At 43.4% G+C, this 18,046-nt stretch overlaps 1 protein-coding gene across 1 annotated transcript in view; it reads right to left on the bottom strand.

Moving 5' to 3' along the window:
• Positions 1-18,046, bottom strand: part of LOC138663974 (oocyte zinc finger protein XlCOF22-like) — a 115,988-nt gene that overhangs the window by 55,333 nt on the left and 42,609 nt on the right. The window contains exon 11 of the mRNA XM_069750370.1: positions 8,669-9,868. Coding sequence (XP_069606471.1) covers positions 8,669-9,868 — 1,200 coding nt within the window. The remainder of the gene's footprint in view (positions 1-8,668; positions 9,869-18,046) is intronic.

Here is an 18,046-nt window from a genome sequence, read left to right as displayed (position 1 = left end):
GGGAAAATATGTGTAAGTGGATTAAGAGCTGGCTCAGGGATAGGAAACAAAGGGTGTTTATTAATGGAGCACACTTGGACTGGGTCGCGGTTAGCAGTGGGGTACCACAGGGGTCAGTATTGGGCCCTCTTCTTTTTAACATATTTATTAATGACCTTGTAGGGGGCATTCAGAGCAGAATTTCAATATTTGCAGATGACACTAAGCTCTGCAGGATAATCAATACAGAGGAGAACAATTTTATATTACAGGATGATTTATGTAAACTAGAAACTTGGGCTGATAAATGGCAAATGAGCTTTAATGGGGATAAATGTAAGGTCATGCACTTGGGTAGAAGTAATAAGATGTATAACTATGTGCTTAATTCTAAAACTTTGGGCAAAACCGTCAATGAAAAATACCTGGGTGTATGGGTGGATGACAAACTCATGCTCAGTGGCCAGTGTCAGGCAACTGCTACAAAGGCAAATAAAATAATGGGATGCATTAAAAGAGGCATAGATGCACATGAGGAGAACATAATTTTACCTCTATACAAGTCACTAGTCCGACCACACTTAGAATACTGTGCACAGTTCTGGTATCCGGTGTATAAGAAAGACATAGCTGAACTACAGCGAGTGCAGAGAAGAGCGACCAAGGTTATTAGAGGACTGGGGGGTCTGCAATACCAAGATAGGTTATTACACTTGGGGCTACTTAGTTTGGAAAAACGAAGACTAAGGGGTGATCTTATTTTAATGTATAAATATATGAGGGGACAGTACAAAGACCTTTCTGATTATCTTTTTAATCATAGACCTGAGACAGGGACAAGGGGGCATCCTCTACGTCTGGAGGAAAGAAGGTTTAAGCATAATAACAGACGCGGATTCTTTACTGTAAGAGCAGTGAGACTATGGAACTCTCTGCCGTATGATGGTGTAATGAGTGATTCATTACTTAAATTTAAGAGGGGACTGGATACATTTCTGGAAAAGTATAATGTTACAGGGTATATGCACTAGATTCCTTGATAGGGCGTTGATCCAGTGAACTAGTCTGATTGCCGCATGTGGAGTCGGGAAGGAATTTTTTTCCCCAATGTGGAGCTTACTATTTGCCACATGGGTTTTTTTTTGCCTTCCTCTGGATCAACATGTTAGGGCATGTTAGGTTAGGCTATGGGTTGAACTAGATGGACTTAACCCCTTAGCGACCGCCGATACGCCTTTTAAGAAAAAGTAAATAGCGCCCCCCAGAGTCGGATTTTCTCCGGGGTCTCGGCTCCCGGGGGTAGCCGAGACCCCAGAGAACATGATTCGGGGTTTTTTTTACCGACCCCGCATTTGCGATCGCCGGTAATTAACCGTTTACCGGCGATCGCAAAAAAAAACAAAACGCGATTTCTTTTTAATTTCTCTGTCCTCCGATGTGATCGCACATCAGAGGACAGAGAAAAGGGGTCCCAGATAGCCCCCCGATACTCACCTATCTCCCCCGCTGCTACTAGTGGCTCCCGGTGGGCGCTGCCATCTTCAAAATGGCGGGCGCATGTGCAGTGCGCCCGCCGGCCGGCACCGGGAGAATCTTTGGGGTCTCGGCTGCCGGGGGTAGCCGAGACCCCAAAGAACATGATCGGGGTCGGTTTTACCGACCCCTGTTTTGCGATCGCCGGTAATTAACTGTTTACCGGCGACCGCAAAAAAAAAAATCAAAGTGTAATTCTCTGTCCTCTGATGTGATCGCACATCAGAGGACAGAGAAATAGGGGGATTCGGGGACCCTATTATACTTACCGGTGTCCCTGGATCCTCCTGCTGCTCCTCCTGGTCTTCTTGGCAAAAGAAAATGGCGGGCGCATGCGCAGTGCGCCCGCCATCTGTCGCCATCTGCCGGCCGGCAGGAGAAGAACAGTTGGGGCTAAAGTTAGGGTTAGGGTCAGGGTTAGGGCTAGGGTTAGGGCTAGGGTTAGGGTTGGGGCTAAATTTAGGGTTAGGGTTGGGGCTAAATTCAGGGTTAGGGTTCTTTCACACTTACGTCGGTACGGGGCCGTCGCAATGCGTCGGCCCGACATACCGACGCACGTTGTGAAAATTGTGCACAGCGTGGGCAGCGGATGTAGTTTTTCAACGCATCCGCTGCCCAATCTATGTCCTGGGGAGGAGGGGGCGGAGTTACGGCCACGCATGCGCGGTCAGAAATGGCAGACGCGTCGTACAAAAAAAGTTACATTGAACGTTTTTTGTGCCGATGGTCCGCCAAAACACAACTGATCTAGTGCATGACGGACACGACGTGTGGCCATCCGTCACGATCCGTCGGCAATACAAGTCTATGTGCAAAAAAACGCATCCTGCGGGCACATTTGGAGGAATCGTTTTTTGTTCAAAACGACGGATTGCGACGGATGCCAAACGACGCAAGTGTGAAAGTAGCCTTAGGGCTAGGGTTAGGGTGGGGGCTAAAATTAGGGCTAGGGTTGGGGCTAAAGTTAGGGTTAGATTTGGGGTTAGGGTTTGGATTAGAGTTGGTATTAGGGTTAGGGTTGGCATTAGGGCTACGCTTGGGATTAGGGTTAGGTTTGGGATTAGGGTTAAGGTTAGGGTTGTGATTAGGGGTGTATTGGGATTAGGGTTAGGTTTGAGGTTAGGGTTGAGATTAGGATTAGGGTTTTGATTAGGGTTATGGTTAGGGTTGACATTAGGGTTGTTTTGGGGTAAGGGTTGTGATTATCGTTAGGGTTAGTGATTAGAATTATGGATCGGGTTGGGATTAGGGTTAGGGGTGTGTTGGGGTTAGGGTTGGAGCTAGAATTGGGGGGTTTCCACTGTTTAGTTACATCAGGGGGTCTCCAAACACGACAGCCAATTTTGCGCTCAAAAAGTCAAATGGTGCTCCCTCCCTTCTGAGCCCTGCCGTGCGCCCAAACAGTGGGTTACCCCCACATATGGCACATCAGTGTACTTGGGATAAATTGGACAACAACTATTGCGGTCCAATTTCTCCTGTTACCCTTGTGAAAATAAAAACTTGGGGGCTACAATATCTTTTTTGTGGAAAAACAAATATTTTTTATTTTCACGACTCTGCATTCTAAACTTCTGTGAAGCACTTGGGCATTCAAAGTTCTCACCACACATCTAGATACGTTCCTCGGGGGGTCTAGTTTCCAAAATGGGGTCACTTGTGGAGGGTTTCTACTGTTTAGGTACATCAGGGGCTCTGCAAACGCAACATAACGCCCGCAGACCATTCTATCAAAGTCTGCATTCCAAAACGGCGCTCCTTCCTTCCGAGCTCTGCCGTGCGCCCAAACAGTGGTTTACCCCCACATATGGGGTACCAGCATACTCAGGACAAATTGGACAACAACTTTTGGGGTCCGATTTCTCTTGTTACCCTTGTGAAAATAAAAACTTGGGGGCTAAAATATCTTTTTTGTGGAAAAAAAATATTTTTTATTTTCACGACTCTGCATTCTAAAACTTCTGTGAAGCACTTGGGCATTCAAAGTTCTCACCACACATCTAGATAAGTTCCATGGGGGGTCTAGTTTCCGAAATGGGGTCACTTGTGGGGGGTTTCCACTGTTTAGGCACATCAGGGGCTCTCCAAACGCAACATGGCGTCCAATCTCAATTCCTGCCAATTCTACGTTGGATAAGTAAAACGGCGCTCCTTCACTTCCAAGCTCTGCGGTGCGCCCAAACAGTGGTTTACCCTCACATATGGGGTATCGACGTACTCAGGAGAAATTGCACTACAACTTTTTGGTCTAATTTCTCCTGTTACCCTTGTGAAAATAAAAATTTGTGGGCAAAAAGATCATTTTTGTAGAAAATATGCGATTTTTTATTTTCACGGCTCAACGTTATAAACTTCTGTGAAGCACATGGGGGTTCAAAGTGCTCACCACACATCTAGATAAGTTCCTTAAGAGGTCTAGTTTCCAAAATGGTGTCACTTGTGGGGGGTTTCCACTGTTTAGGCACATCAGGGGCTCTCCAAACGCGACATGGCGTCCAATCTCAATTCCTGCCAATTCTACATTGAAAAAGTAAAACGGCGCTCCTTCACTTCCAAGCTCTGCGGTGCGCCCAAACAGTGGTTTACCCTCACATATGGGGTATCGACGTACTCAGGAGAAATTGCACTACAACTTTTTGGTCTAATTTCTCCTGTTACCCTTGTGAAAATAAGAATTTGTGGGCGAAAAGATCATTTTTGTCTAAACAAATGCGATTTTTTATTTTCACGGCTCTACATTATAAACTTCTGTGAAGCTCTTGGGGGTTCAAAGTGCTCACCACACATCTAGATAAGTTCCTCAAGGGGTCTAGTTTACAAAATGGTGTCACTTGTGGGGGGTTTCCACTGTTTAGGCACATCAGGGGCTCTCTAAACGTGACATGGCGTCCGATCTCAATTCCAGCCAATTCTGCATTGAAAAAGTCAAACGGCGCTCCTTCACTTCCAAGTTCTGTGGTGCGCCCAAACAGTGGTTTACCCCCACATATGGGGTATTGGCGTATTCAGGAGAAATTGCATAACAAAATTTATGGTTACATTTCTGTTTTTACACTTGTGAAAATAAAAAAAATGGTTCTGAATTAAAATGTTTGCAAAAAAAAGTTAAATGTTTATTTTTTCCTTCCACATTGTTTCAGTTCCTGTGAAGCACGTAAAGGGTTAATAAACTTCTTGAATGTGGTTTTGAGCACCTTGAGGGGTGTAGTTTTTAGAATGGTGTCACACTTCGTTATTTTCTATCATATAGACCCCTCAAAATGACTTCAAATGTGATGTGGTCCCTAAAAAAAAAAGGTGTTGTAAAAATGAGAAATTGGTGGTCAACTTTTAACCCTTATAACTCCCTAACAAAAAAAAATTTTGTTTCCAAAATTGTGCTGATGTAAAGTAGACATGTGGGAAATGTTATTTATTAACTATTTTTTTGTGACATATCTCTCTGATTTAAGGGCATAAAAATACAAAGTTTGAAAATTGCAAAATTTTAAAAATTTTCGCCATATTTCCGTTTTTTCATAAATAATCGCAAGTAATATCGAAGAAATGTTACCACTAACATGAAGTACAATATGTCACGAAAAAACAATCTCAGAATCAGCGGGATCTGTTGAAGCGTTCCAGAGTTATAACCTCATAAAGTGACAGTGGTCAGAATTGCAAAAATTGGCTCGGTCATTAAGTACCAAATTGGCTCTGTCACTAAGGGGTTAAAGTCTTCCTTCAACCTTAATAACTATATTATGTTACATCTGGCCGCTGCAGGTTGGACGCTGCGGATGTACCCAAAATCCAACCCGCAGCACTTACTGACCGTGGGAACATACCCTAAACAGCTTTTTATTCACAAATGAATAATACAAGCAAAAATAACAAACTTTGTAGTATATCTTATCAGAAAAATCAGCCTTTTCTCTCTCAATTTGCCCTCAATTCTCACATAAAGGCCACATTCACATATTCAGTATTTGGTTAGTATTTTATATCAGTATTTGTAAGCCAGAACCAGGAGTAGGCGAGATAACGCTATTTATATACAACTATTGAGAGAGGAGCAAGATGGAGAAGCTAGCGGGAGGCACAGACAGGCTGCTGCAAGGTCACCTGAAAGCGGAGAAAGAGGCTCTGCTATAAGATGTGACCTCTGCTCTCCACTGAAAATGAAGTAGAATGCACTGTCGGTAGGGGATAAGTCAGGAATTGCTGAGGACTGTGCATTGATGCCTCCACCAGTGGCTTTGTGAGCCTAATGTGTGTATGAATAAAATATGAATTTCTGCAATACGGGGCATCAGATAGATTGGCTTGAAAAGCTTTCTGAGTTGACTATGCACTGGAGTAAGTAGGTGCTATTACCATATTTTATTGGTGAGGTGGCTGAACCTAAAACAAATGTTCGAGCTATACAGTTTCTGCACATACATAATACACCTATTTGTCTTCCCCTTAATTTACACTATATATGTCTATTTCAGCGATCAGATTTGAAACACCTCAGACTAAAACTAGAAATATTACAATGGGCTAAAGATGATGCAGGACTGGCACTTCCAAACCCGAAGCTCTATTACCTTGCTAAACAAAGCCAACATTTAAGGGGTATTCCAGGAAGATAACATTCTCCAAGACAAACCACCATAAACTAATGAGCTGTCATCCCTAGTGCTGTGTCTAAAGGTACCGTCACACTCAACAACTTTCCAACGATCGCGACCAGCGATACGACCTGGCCGTGATCGTTGGAAAGTCCTTGTGTGGTCGCTGGAGAGCTGTCACACAGACAGCTCTGCAGCGACCAACGATGCCGAAGTCCCCGGGTAACCAGGGTAAATATCGGGTTACTAAGCGCAGAGCCGCGCTTAGTAACCCGATGTTTACCCTGGTTACCATTGTAAATGTAAAAAAAAAACCACATACTCACATTCCGGTGCCTGTCATGTCCCCGGCGTCCGCTTCCCTGCAGTCCTCCTGCATCCTGTGTAAGCGCCGGCAGTAAAGCAGAGCGGTGACGTCACCGCTGTGCTCTGCTTTACGGCCGGCGCTGACACAGGATGCAGGAGGAGTGCAGGGAAGCGGACGCCGGGGACGTGACAGGCACCGGAATGTGAGTATGTGTTTTTTCTTTTTACATTTACAATGGTAACCAGGGTAAACATCGGGTTACTAAGCGCGGCCCTGCGCTTAGTAACCCGATGTTTACCCTGGTTACAAGTGAAGACAACGCTGGATCGGCGTCGCACATGCCGATTCAGCGATGCCAGCGGGTGATCCAGCGACGAAATAAGGTGCTGGCCTTCTAGCTCTGACCAGCGATGTCACAGCAGGATCCTGATCGCTGCTGCGTGTCAAACACAACGATATCGCTATCCAGGATGCTGCAACGTCACGGATCGCTATCGTTGTTATAAGTTGTTCAGTGTGAAGGTACCTTAATCCTAACTGTATCTGCTGCGCTCCACTGTGAAGTTGGAGGCGCTCCTTTGTGCTTCTTCACACTTCTGGGACCTTACCTCACAGATCAAGGGGCATGGCCTGCTGCGGGCTTCTCGTAACACAAACCATCACAGAAAAAGAAACAGCCTTACCAACACCAGGTCAGATTAACAATACACCACCAGGATGAATCGGGCACTTTGATAAAGGCGGGGGTGGTACAGGTGCTGATGGAGCAACCACTCACAATCCTACCAATTCATGGAGGTGGTAGTTTTCTCGATAAAAAATGCTCTTAGATGAGGCTTTATAGGGCACCAGTCACACAAATGTGTGAGGCACAGTGACTGGTTTACAGCCTATTGATGAAGCACATACTATTAGTAACAGGCAGCCGCTTGTTAACATTTCCTTCGATTTAGTCCATGTTTAGCATGTGTCGCAGGCCTCTGACTAGATACAGTCATTTGTCTATGCTTTGGTTGCCCTCCCCTTTAATCTTCCTCATAGATGTTTTTATAAATATCTCCAGGTCCATCACACATTTGATGCACAAAACAGGATTTCATGGAGTAGAGTTATTACAATTATAAAAATATAATTAGCAGATTTAGTTGGAAAATCCATGGTTATTTTATTAGGGAATGTAGAAGAACTGACACTGGTCAAACATAGTAAAACTGCAGTAGGACTTTTATTGTTTGTTGAGCATAAATTGATAACATTTAGATGGACTCAGTTGAACTCTCCAACAAAACGTGACAAAGTCATTACTACAGGACTGTATGAGAAAGGGATTTATTCTAAAAGAAACGCTAGAGCCAAAAATGATAGAATTCGGGCACCGTTGCTGGATACCTTGGGCCTGGCATCCAGCATGTTAGTACGAGATGGGGTATTTGTCCCTATAGCTTCTCTACTCGGTATAATGAGACTCACTGATATTGTTGATATACAGAATGTTTGAGTAAAATAGAAACTGCCTAAATATGAGGACCTTGTCTGATCTATATATCATTTTATAAAGAACTATAGAGATAGCGCTATTATTCTGTATAAACTATGTGATGTTGCTGTAGCCCTAATATTTCCATACATGAGGTCTCTGAATAGATACCGTAATATTACCCCAGCATTACAAATTTACATAAGGGAGGTGGGGAGAAGGAGACATTTTATTTTAATTGGAATGGATAACACCAGATGTCCCAACAAAGGAATAGATCATACATGTGAATAGTAATTTACAATATGAACAAGTTTATTATTGCAGTACAGAAAACTTTAAGACTTTGTTCACACATGGAGATTGTGGATTGAAAGAGACTGATGAATGGCAGATCGCTGGAGTTAGGAAGAGGGAGGAGAAATTATTGGGTATTTTTGAGAGTTTTAAGGGAAGCTGCTGTAATACTTATATCCATATAGTGAATACTGTATATAAATATGTAACTATGAAATATTCAAAGAAATATAGCATTCAATTAGATTTTTAGATAACAAAAGTATATTAATAACTTTATGTTTTAATTCAAATAACTAACTTTCTCTTTTGTTTGCCGTTACTCTGACTCTCTGTTATGTGTTTTCCTGTACAGTTTGTCAGAAATATATGATTTCTACTTTGTGGTTAACCAAATATAAATTTTAAGTAAAATAATTCCCACCTTTTAGGTATGAGAATGGCTTCTCCTTTTGTGAGATAGTTGATGTTTAATAAGACTCCATTTGTTGGTAAAAGATTTCTCACAATTTGAACATGAAAATGGCTTCTCTCCTGTGTGAGTTCTCTCATGTCTAATGAGATGTGATTTCTGGATAAAATGTTTCCCACATTCTGGACATGGAAATGGCTTCTCACCTGTGTGAGTTCTCTGATGTTTAATAAGATATGGTTTTTTATTAAAATGTTTCCCACATTCTAAACATGGAAATGGCTTCTCCCCTGTGTGAGTTCTCTTGTGTATAACAAAATGTGATTTATTTGTAAACTTTTTCCCACATTCCAAACATGAAAATGGCTTAACTCCTGTGTGAGTTCTCTGATGGGTAACAAGATATGATTTTGTTAAAAAACATTTACCACATTCTAAACATGAAAATGGCTTCTCTCCTGTGTGAATTCTCTGATGGGTAACAAGGTATGATCTTTTTATAAAACATTTCCTACATTCTGAACATGAAAATGGCTTCTCTCCTGTGTGAGATCTCTGATGTAAAACAAATTGTGATTTCTTTGCAAAACATTTTCCACATTCTGAACACAAATATGACTTCTTTCTTGCTTGAACTCTTTTTTGTCTAACAAGCTCTAATTTTGGGTTAAAATATTTATCACTTTCTAAACATGAAAATGGCTTCTCCCCTGTATGAGTTCTCTGATGTCTAGTAAGTGATGATTTATCTGCAAAACATTTCCCACATTCTGAACATGCAAATGGCTTCTCTCCTGTGTGAGTTCTGTGATGTGTAACAAATTGTGATTTCTTTGCAAAACATTTCCCACATTCTGGACACGAAAATGGTTCTCTTGCTTGAACTCTTTTTTGTCTAACAAGCTGTAATTTTGGGTTAACATATTTCCCACACCCAGAGGAGAAAATAATTTCTTCTTGAATGTGACTTTTTGGATGTGTAACGAATGACGTTTTGAGGGTAAAACTTTTTTCACATACAACACTTGAAAATGGCTCATTTGCTATATGAGCAGTTAGATTTTCAACTCCTCTTTTGTGACTTTCATTGTTTGTAATAGTCTTTGATAAATCAGAAGCTAGGACTGTTTTAAAAGGATCAGGTGATAGATCTTTGCTGTGAAAGGAGGTCTGTATTTCTGGAAAAGTTGAATATAAGTCAGTTATATGTTGAGTGCTATCAAGGTCATCTGATTTAAAAGTTGAAGATTTCACTTGTCCCCAGTCACCTGCCAAAAATAAAGTTTTTTTTAAATAAATTATGCAGACTTATACATTTACAACACTTCTAAAACACCCAAAGAAATTGCTAGTTATGTAGGAAAATTGAATTATTTACCAAGACAAAGAGTTAATAATTTAGCACTAGACCATTATAAGCAACATGGCTTCCATGAACCAATCCAGCAAAATCAGTGCACAGCCAAATAATCGCCTCACTGCTGAGTTTAGCTATGTGCCCAAATACTGTTACTGTCCTCATTTTTAGCATTGTTTTAGCAGGAAGAAGCAACTTAATTTATGGTGGTCATGTCTCCAGAAGTACAAGCTGGGCACCACTGCAATTGCCACTCTCCAGCATCCACTGCATGCTTGTTTCCAGAGATTACCTGTGGAGTCAAAATTTTCAATACTCCTAAAGATGAATTCCATGGGGCTAACACAGTCTGTTTACTACTGCTCTGTTTTTATGCCCTTATGGTACGTTAAGTTATCTGCAAATAGTATCGGGAAACAATTTCAGCAAAATTTGAACTCCCATAGCTAAATTGCGCTCCTTCCCTTCTGATCTATGCCATGTGCCCAAACAGTATGATATTGTCTAATTCAGGAGAAGTTGCAAAATATATTGTGGGTCCCCTTTTTTCTTATTTCCTCTTGTAAAATTGAAAGAAGTTTGGCTACAAAAACAATTTAGTGTTGTTGAATTCCAATTTTTGTTATTTATTGTGAAACACCTAAAAGGTTACATTTCCTCAATGTCTCATAGTTTTAAGGTTGAAGGTAGACTTAAGCCCATCAAGTTCAGCCTACACCTTAGCGCCGGTTTCACATGTCAGTTTATTTCCAGTACCGGAGATATCCGTGTCCATGTGTGTAAAACTTGCGGAATACGTGTGGCAACCGTCTGCCGCCCGTGTGCATCAGTAACACACAGCTGGCCGCAGGGAAGATGAGCTATAGTAACGATGCTGGAGTCCTTGGTTCAAATCCCACCGAGGACAACATCTGCAAGGAGTTTGTATGCGTTTGTACGTGTTTGCGTGGGTTTCCTCCGGGTACTCCGGTTTCCTCCCACATTCCAAAAACATACCGATAGGGAATTTAAATTGTGAGCCCCATCGGGGACAGCGATGATAATGTATGTAAACTGTAAAACGCTGCGGAATAGGTTAGTGCTATATAAAAATAATGATTATTATTTCTATTATTACAGTAAGCGCTGTTCCCCAGCGCCGGGTGCTGTAGACGGCTCTCATCATTCTCCCCTTCTCTGCCGGTCAATCGGTGTGAGCAGAGGAGAATGATGAGACTTATACTCATGTTAGAACAATGACAGCAGGTGGGGGTTTTGGGACTATTACTCCCATAAACCTACACGTGCTGCCGCTAATAACAGTGACAGCAAGAGCGGCTGATGGGGGTATTCCTCACTCGCCGCCTGCGCTCTAACTAAATAAATGAAGGAATGAAAATCCTAGCGTGAGTTCTCTCATATTTTCTATAACCAGCTAGGCAAAACTCACAGCTGCTGGCTGCAACCCTCAGCTGCCATCTTCAGCAAGGCTTGTTATCAAGAATAGAGGGGTCTCTCCATGCTGTTTTTTAAATTATTAAAATAATTAAACAGATCACTGTGAGAATTTCTGTGATCTGCTGTGAAAACACTGAGCTTGAATTGCGGTGACCTCATCACTGGCTTTTTCCCATGGTCCTTAAGTCACTGCAGTTCAGCCCGACTGGGAACGCAGCCCCACTGACCGGGGGTAACCTTGATGATGTCACTGCCGGTCAATGATGCTGCTCATTCACCAGTGGTTCTCATCCTGGACAGTCGCACCTTGGCACCGTCCAGGTTGAAAACTATTTATCCCCCAGACATGGATTAAGGCGTGGGACAGAACGATGGATAGGTGAGGGATATTGTTGTTTTATTACAGGAGAATGCGGGTTTCTGTGGAATTAGGTGTTAGATTAGTATAACTGTGTTTGTTATCTTTAAATAAAAAAGGAAAACTGTGCTTTGTTTTATTTCTAATAAAAGACTTTATTCTGGCTGTGTCCTTATTTACCATATAACTATAGGATTAGTAATGGATAGGTGTCTTATAGACGCCTCTCCGTTACTAAGCTGTGGGGCTTGATGTCACCTGACAATACAAAGGTGACATCAACCCCACAAATATGAACCCCACATGCCACCGCTACAGGGTAAGTGGAAAGTTGTGGCAAAGTGCCAGAATTGGCACATCTAATAGATGTGCCTTTTCTGGGCATCTGCAGGTTGCTATTTTTAAGGCTTGGGGGGCTATATCAATGGCCCCTAACCAGCAAGAGAATACCAGCCGCCAGCTGTCAGCTTTAGCAAGGCTGGTTGTCAAAAATGATGGGGACCCCATGGCATTTTTTAAAATTGTTTATTTAAATAATTTAAAAAAAACAGTACAGTGCTGCAGTAAGCGCTGTTCCCCGGCACCGATGCGTGTCACACGGATGCTCTCCATGTGCACATGTGCGGGATCTTTTGTGGCCCATGCTGACGGTAAAAAAACAGACATGTCAATGTGTGGGGCACACGGACACACGGTCTGTGGAAACACATTGACATGTGCACAGACCCATTCATTTGAATAAGTCTATGTGTTTCAGTGTCTCCGATACATGTGAAAACTGTTACCACATGTACCGGAGACACGGACGTGTGAAAGAGGCCTAACATACTGATCCAAAGGATGGCAAAAACCCAATAGAGCAGACGCTCATGGCTCCATATTAAGGGAAAAATTATTTCCCGATTCAACACACAGAAATCAGACTAGTTCCCTGAATCAATGGCCCATCACATAATCTAGTACCCATAAACTGTAATAATACATTATTCAAGAAAGGCATCATTTTGAATTAAAACTTCACGTGTCAGAGAGTTCCATAGTCTCACTGTTCTTACAGTAAAGAATCTGGGTCTGTGAATATGATTAAACCTTCTTGGATCTAGATGTAGAGGATGCCCCCTGGTCCCTATTGCAGGCCTAGGTGTAAAAAAATTAGAAAGATATCTGTACTGTCACTTCAGAAATTTGTACATTATTAGATGATTACCCCTAAGCCTTAGTTTTTCTAAACTGATTAACCCAAAGTTTAATAACCGGTCTTGGTACTGAAGGAGGAGCTTCTCTGCGCCCGCTCTAGATCAGATATGTCCTTCTTTTACACCAAAATTGTCTGCAGTATTTTAAGTGTGAGCACACTAGTGACTTTAATAAAAGGCAAAACGATGTTGCTGATGTAAAGAAGAAATTCGATAAATGCAATTTACTTTATATTTTGTGTGGTATCACTATTTGCATACCTCCCAACTTTTGAAGATGGGAAAGAGAAACAAATTTTAGGCCACGCCTCTGACCACACCCATTCATAATTAGTCACACCCATATCCACGTCCCAACCACACCCATTTAGCACTGCTGATCACACTGTTTCATATACAATAATTATAAACAAAAAAAATATGGCCACACAGTGCCCCATACTGTATAATGGCCACACATGATGCTCCATACTGTATGATGACCACACATGATGCTCCATACTGTATAATGAACACACATGACACTCCATACTGTATAATGAACACACATGATGCTCCATACTGTATAATGACCGCAATGATGCTCCATACTGTATAATGGCCGCACATGATGCTCCATACTGTATATTGGCTGCACATGATGCTCCATACTGTATAATGGCCACACAGTGCTCCATACTGTATAATGGCCGCACATGATGCTCCATACTGTATAATGACTGCACATGATGCTCCATACTGTATGATGACCACACATGATGCTCCATACTGTATATTGGCTGCACATGATGCTCCATTCTGTATAATGGCCACACAGTGCTCCATACTGTATAATGGCCACACATGATGCTCCATACTGTATAATGACTGCACATGATGCTCCATACTGTATGATGACCACACATGATGCTCCATTCTGTATAATGACCACACATGATGCTCCATACTGTATAATGACCAGACATCATGCTCAATACTGTATAATGACCGCACATGATGCTCCATACTGTATAATGACCGCACATGATGCTCCATACTGTATAATGACCGCACATGATGCTCCATACTGTATAATGGCCACACATGATGTTCCATACTGTATAATGACCGCACATGATGCTCCATACTGTATAATGGCCACACATGATGTTCCATACTGTATAATGACCGCACGTGATGCTCCATACTGTATAATGGCCACACATGATGCTCCATACTGTATAATGACCACACATGATGCTCCATACTGTATAATGACTGCACATGATGCTCCATACTGTATACTGGCTGCACATGATGCTCCATACTGTATAATGGCCACACACAGTTCTCCATACTGTATAATGATCCCACATGATGCTTAATTCTGTATAATGACCCCCTCCTGTATGCATGGCTCATATTCCCCCCTGTATGTATGGCTCATATTTCCCCCTCCTGTATGCATGGCTCATATTCCCACCCACCCCCGTATGCATGGCTCATATTCTCCCCCTCCTGTATGTATGGCTCATATTTCCCCTCCCCCTGTATGCATGGTTCATATTTCCCCCCCCCCTCCTGTATGCATGGCTCATATTCCCCCCCTCCTGTATGCGTGGCTCATATTTCCCCCTCCTGTATGCATGGCTCATATTCCCCCCTCCTCCTGTATGCATGGCTCATATTTCCCCCTCCTGTATACATGGCTCATACTCCCACCCACCCCCGTATGCATGGCTCATATTCCCCCCCCCTCCTGTATGTATGGCTCATATTCTCCCCCCTCCTGTATTCCTGGCTCATATTTCTCCCCCCTCCTGTATGCATGGCTCATATCCCCCCCCCGTATGCATGGCTCATATTCCCCCCCCCCTCCTGTATGCATGGCTCATATTCCCCCCCTATGCATGGCTCATATTCCCCCCCCCCTCCTGTATGCATGGCTCATATTCCCCCCCTCGTATATATGGCTCATATTCCCCCCCCTCCTGTATGTATGGCTCATATTCCCCCCTCCTGTATGTATGGCTCATATTTCCCCCCCCCCTCCTGTATGGATGGCTCATATTCCCCCCCCTCCTGTATGCATGGCTCATATTCCCCCCCTCCTGTATGTATGGCTCATATTTCCCCCCCCCCTCCTGTATGCATGGCTCATTTCTCCACCCCCCTCCCTCCTGTATACATGGCTCATTTCTCCACCCCCACCCCCGCGCTCCCCCCACGCTCCCATCTTGAATGGTGCGGCTACCGTCCTCCTTCATCCCCCCTACCCTGTCCCTCATACTTACCTGTTCCTCACCGCACGGCCATCCCTCTCGCTCTGTCCCGACTCCCTGCACAGCACCTTCTTCCTGGGTGAGCGGTCATGTGATACCGCTCATTAAGGTCTATGAATATGCGCATATTCATGGACCTTAATGAGCGCTACAACGTGACAGCTCATTCAGGGCGGGGGGGCGGGGTCGGTTGGGAGGTGATCCAGCTTTTATAAAAAAAAAAAAAGCAGCCACAAACCTTGCTCAGGTGCCGCCCCCTGCATTGTCCCCGCCCTAGGCACGTAGTGCGGGACAACTAATGTCCCGCCCGGGATCGCGGGGCTGACTGTCAAAATCAGGACAGTCCCGCGGGATCCGGGACGGTTGGGAGGTATGCTATTTGTTTTTAAGACATACAAAGTCAATGTTTGAACTTTAGTAATTCTTAAAATTTTGGGGCAAATTTCAGATTTTTTTCATAAAGAAACTCAAAACAAATGAACCTAAAATTACCACTATCTAAAAATAAAATGTCTCATTGAAAAAAAAAAACAATCACAGATTCACTTAGATCAGGTGAAGCATTTTATAGCTATTTACTACATAAATGGACACATGTCAGGTTAGAAAGATGGGGCAGAAAGCTATAAACAGAGTATCTAGTGTAATAACTACTATAGGCAAAAACTGTGAATAATTATTAAAGCAGGCCTACACAACATACGGCATGTGGGCCGCATAGAGCATGCTACTGGATGTTGTGTGGGCCCCAGACCTGACGGGGAGACGCTGCTCCCATCTTCCTACAGTATATTTTGATGTATTCGTGTCTTTTAGGCAACGTTCACACTAGCGTTGTGCTAGTGTGCGTCGGGTTAGCGTCGGGCGACGCTGCGGCGACGCACGCGTCATGCGCCCCTATGTTTAACATGGGGGACGCATGCGTTTTTGCTTGTTGCGTTTTGCGACGCGTGCGTCTTTTTTGCCGCAAGCGTCGGACCAAGAAAACGCAACAAGTTGCATTTTTCTTGCGTCCGATTTTCGGCAAAAAACGACGCACGCGTCGCAAAACGCAGCGTTTTTGCGTGCGTTTTGCCGCGTTTTTGCGTACGTTGTGCGTTGCGTCGCCGACGCAGCGGCGCACAACGCTAGTCTGAACGTAGCCTTAGATGTGAATGCATTTGAACACTGTGGCCCCAGGACAGGAGCAGCACTAGTTAGCATTTGTTTTATTCAGTATGTGCTGGTATTCATTATCAAACTAGGGGGCAGGTCACTGAGGGATCAGTGACCTGTTAGTAGTCTTCAGGGCTACCACTAGAAATTTCGGGGCCCCATACTGGCAAAATTTTCGGGGCCCCCTTGAGACTCCGCCCAGGCTCCACCCCAGCCCCGCCTCCAGGCTCCACCCCTCGAACTGTCCACAGTCCCACCGCTCTCTCTTGGAAAAACTCCACTTCTCACCAATCACACATTAACAGTTCCCATCACCAGATCACACATATAGCAGGCAGCTTTTGTTTTGGCCAAAAGATTTTTTAAGCCGCCACCATAACACGGTAGACACTTTTGGCCGGGCCCTACTCTGCTGTAACCTATTAAATATTTGTTAAAATATGCAATACAATTTAGGTATATTTTTATTTATTTTTCAATTTTTAAAATGCCCAATAATATCACATAGAAGGAACAAATACCACAACACCATGACCAGATGACATATTACCACCACAGTGATCGAATAATATCACATACAAGGAACAAATACCACAACACCATGACCAGACCACATATTACCACCACAGTGATCGAATAATATCACATACAAGGAACAAATACCACAACACCATGTCCAGACCACATATTACCACCACATAGTGACTGAATACTACAATTCTGATCAGTAATTTTTAAAAAAGCACCATACTATCACCATAAGTGCCATTATACACAGGAGATCTGTACTTAGTATGCAGTGTCTGTGTACAGATAATATAGTGATCACTAGTGAAATTATACACAGGAGCTCTGTATACAGTGTATAGTGTCAGTGTATAGGTAACACACTGACTCACCAGTGACGTCTCTAGGTGAAGTCCTTCATCTTTCATCCAGCACAGACCGCCATCATTTCATCCAGCCAGGACTTCTCTCTGCAGGAAATAACACAGTTATCTCGAGCTCCGCTTGCAGAACACATTACTTAATTTTTCACAACTTCTACATTACACCACATGAAGAAGGCGACATAGTATCACTCTATACAGTAACAGGACCGCCCCCCATTTAAAACAGTATACTCAAAAAATAAAATAAATACATCACTGCAGTAATAATATCCCTAAATTAGCCCCTATGGTATTAATAATATCACCCAGCCTGGCCCCGTGTGTCTCATTCCTGGCGTCAGCCAGATATTCTCCCATCCTGCCCTCATGAGTATCCATTCTGCCCCATATGATCTCCTTATCCTGCCCCATATGATCGCCCCATGTGATCTCTCCATCCTGCCCCATCTGTCTCCATCATATCCATCCTGCCCCATGATCCTGCACGATCTGTCTCCAATTCTGCCCCCAGTGTCTCCAATCATGCCCCATGTCTCCATTCTGCCCCCTATGTCTCCAACCATGCCCCCATGTCTGCAATCCTGACACTTGTCTCCAATCATGCCCCCTGTGTCTCCATTCTGCCCCATCTGTCTCCAATCCTGCCCCATCTGTCTCCAGTCATGCCCCCATGTCTTTCATCCTGCCCCGTGTCTCCAATCATGCCCCGTATCTCCATTCTGCCCCGTGTCTCGCATTCTGCCCCTGGGTCTCACAGTCTGCCCCTGTGTCCAGCATTCTGCACCTGTC

This window comes from Ranitomeya imitator, chromosome 2 (assembly GCF_032444005.1).
Source record: "Ranitomeya imitator isolate aRanImi1 chromosome 2, aRanImi1.pri, whole genome shotgun sequence".
NCBI lineage: Eukaryota > Metazoa > Chordata > Amphibia > Anura > Dendrobatidae > Ranitomeya > Ranitomeya imitator.
The sequence above is the reverse complement of the archived record's forward strand: the minus strand, read 5'-3'. Positions and strand labels throughout refer to the sequence as shown.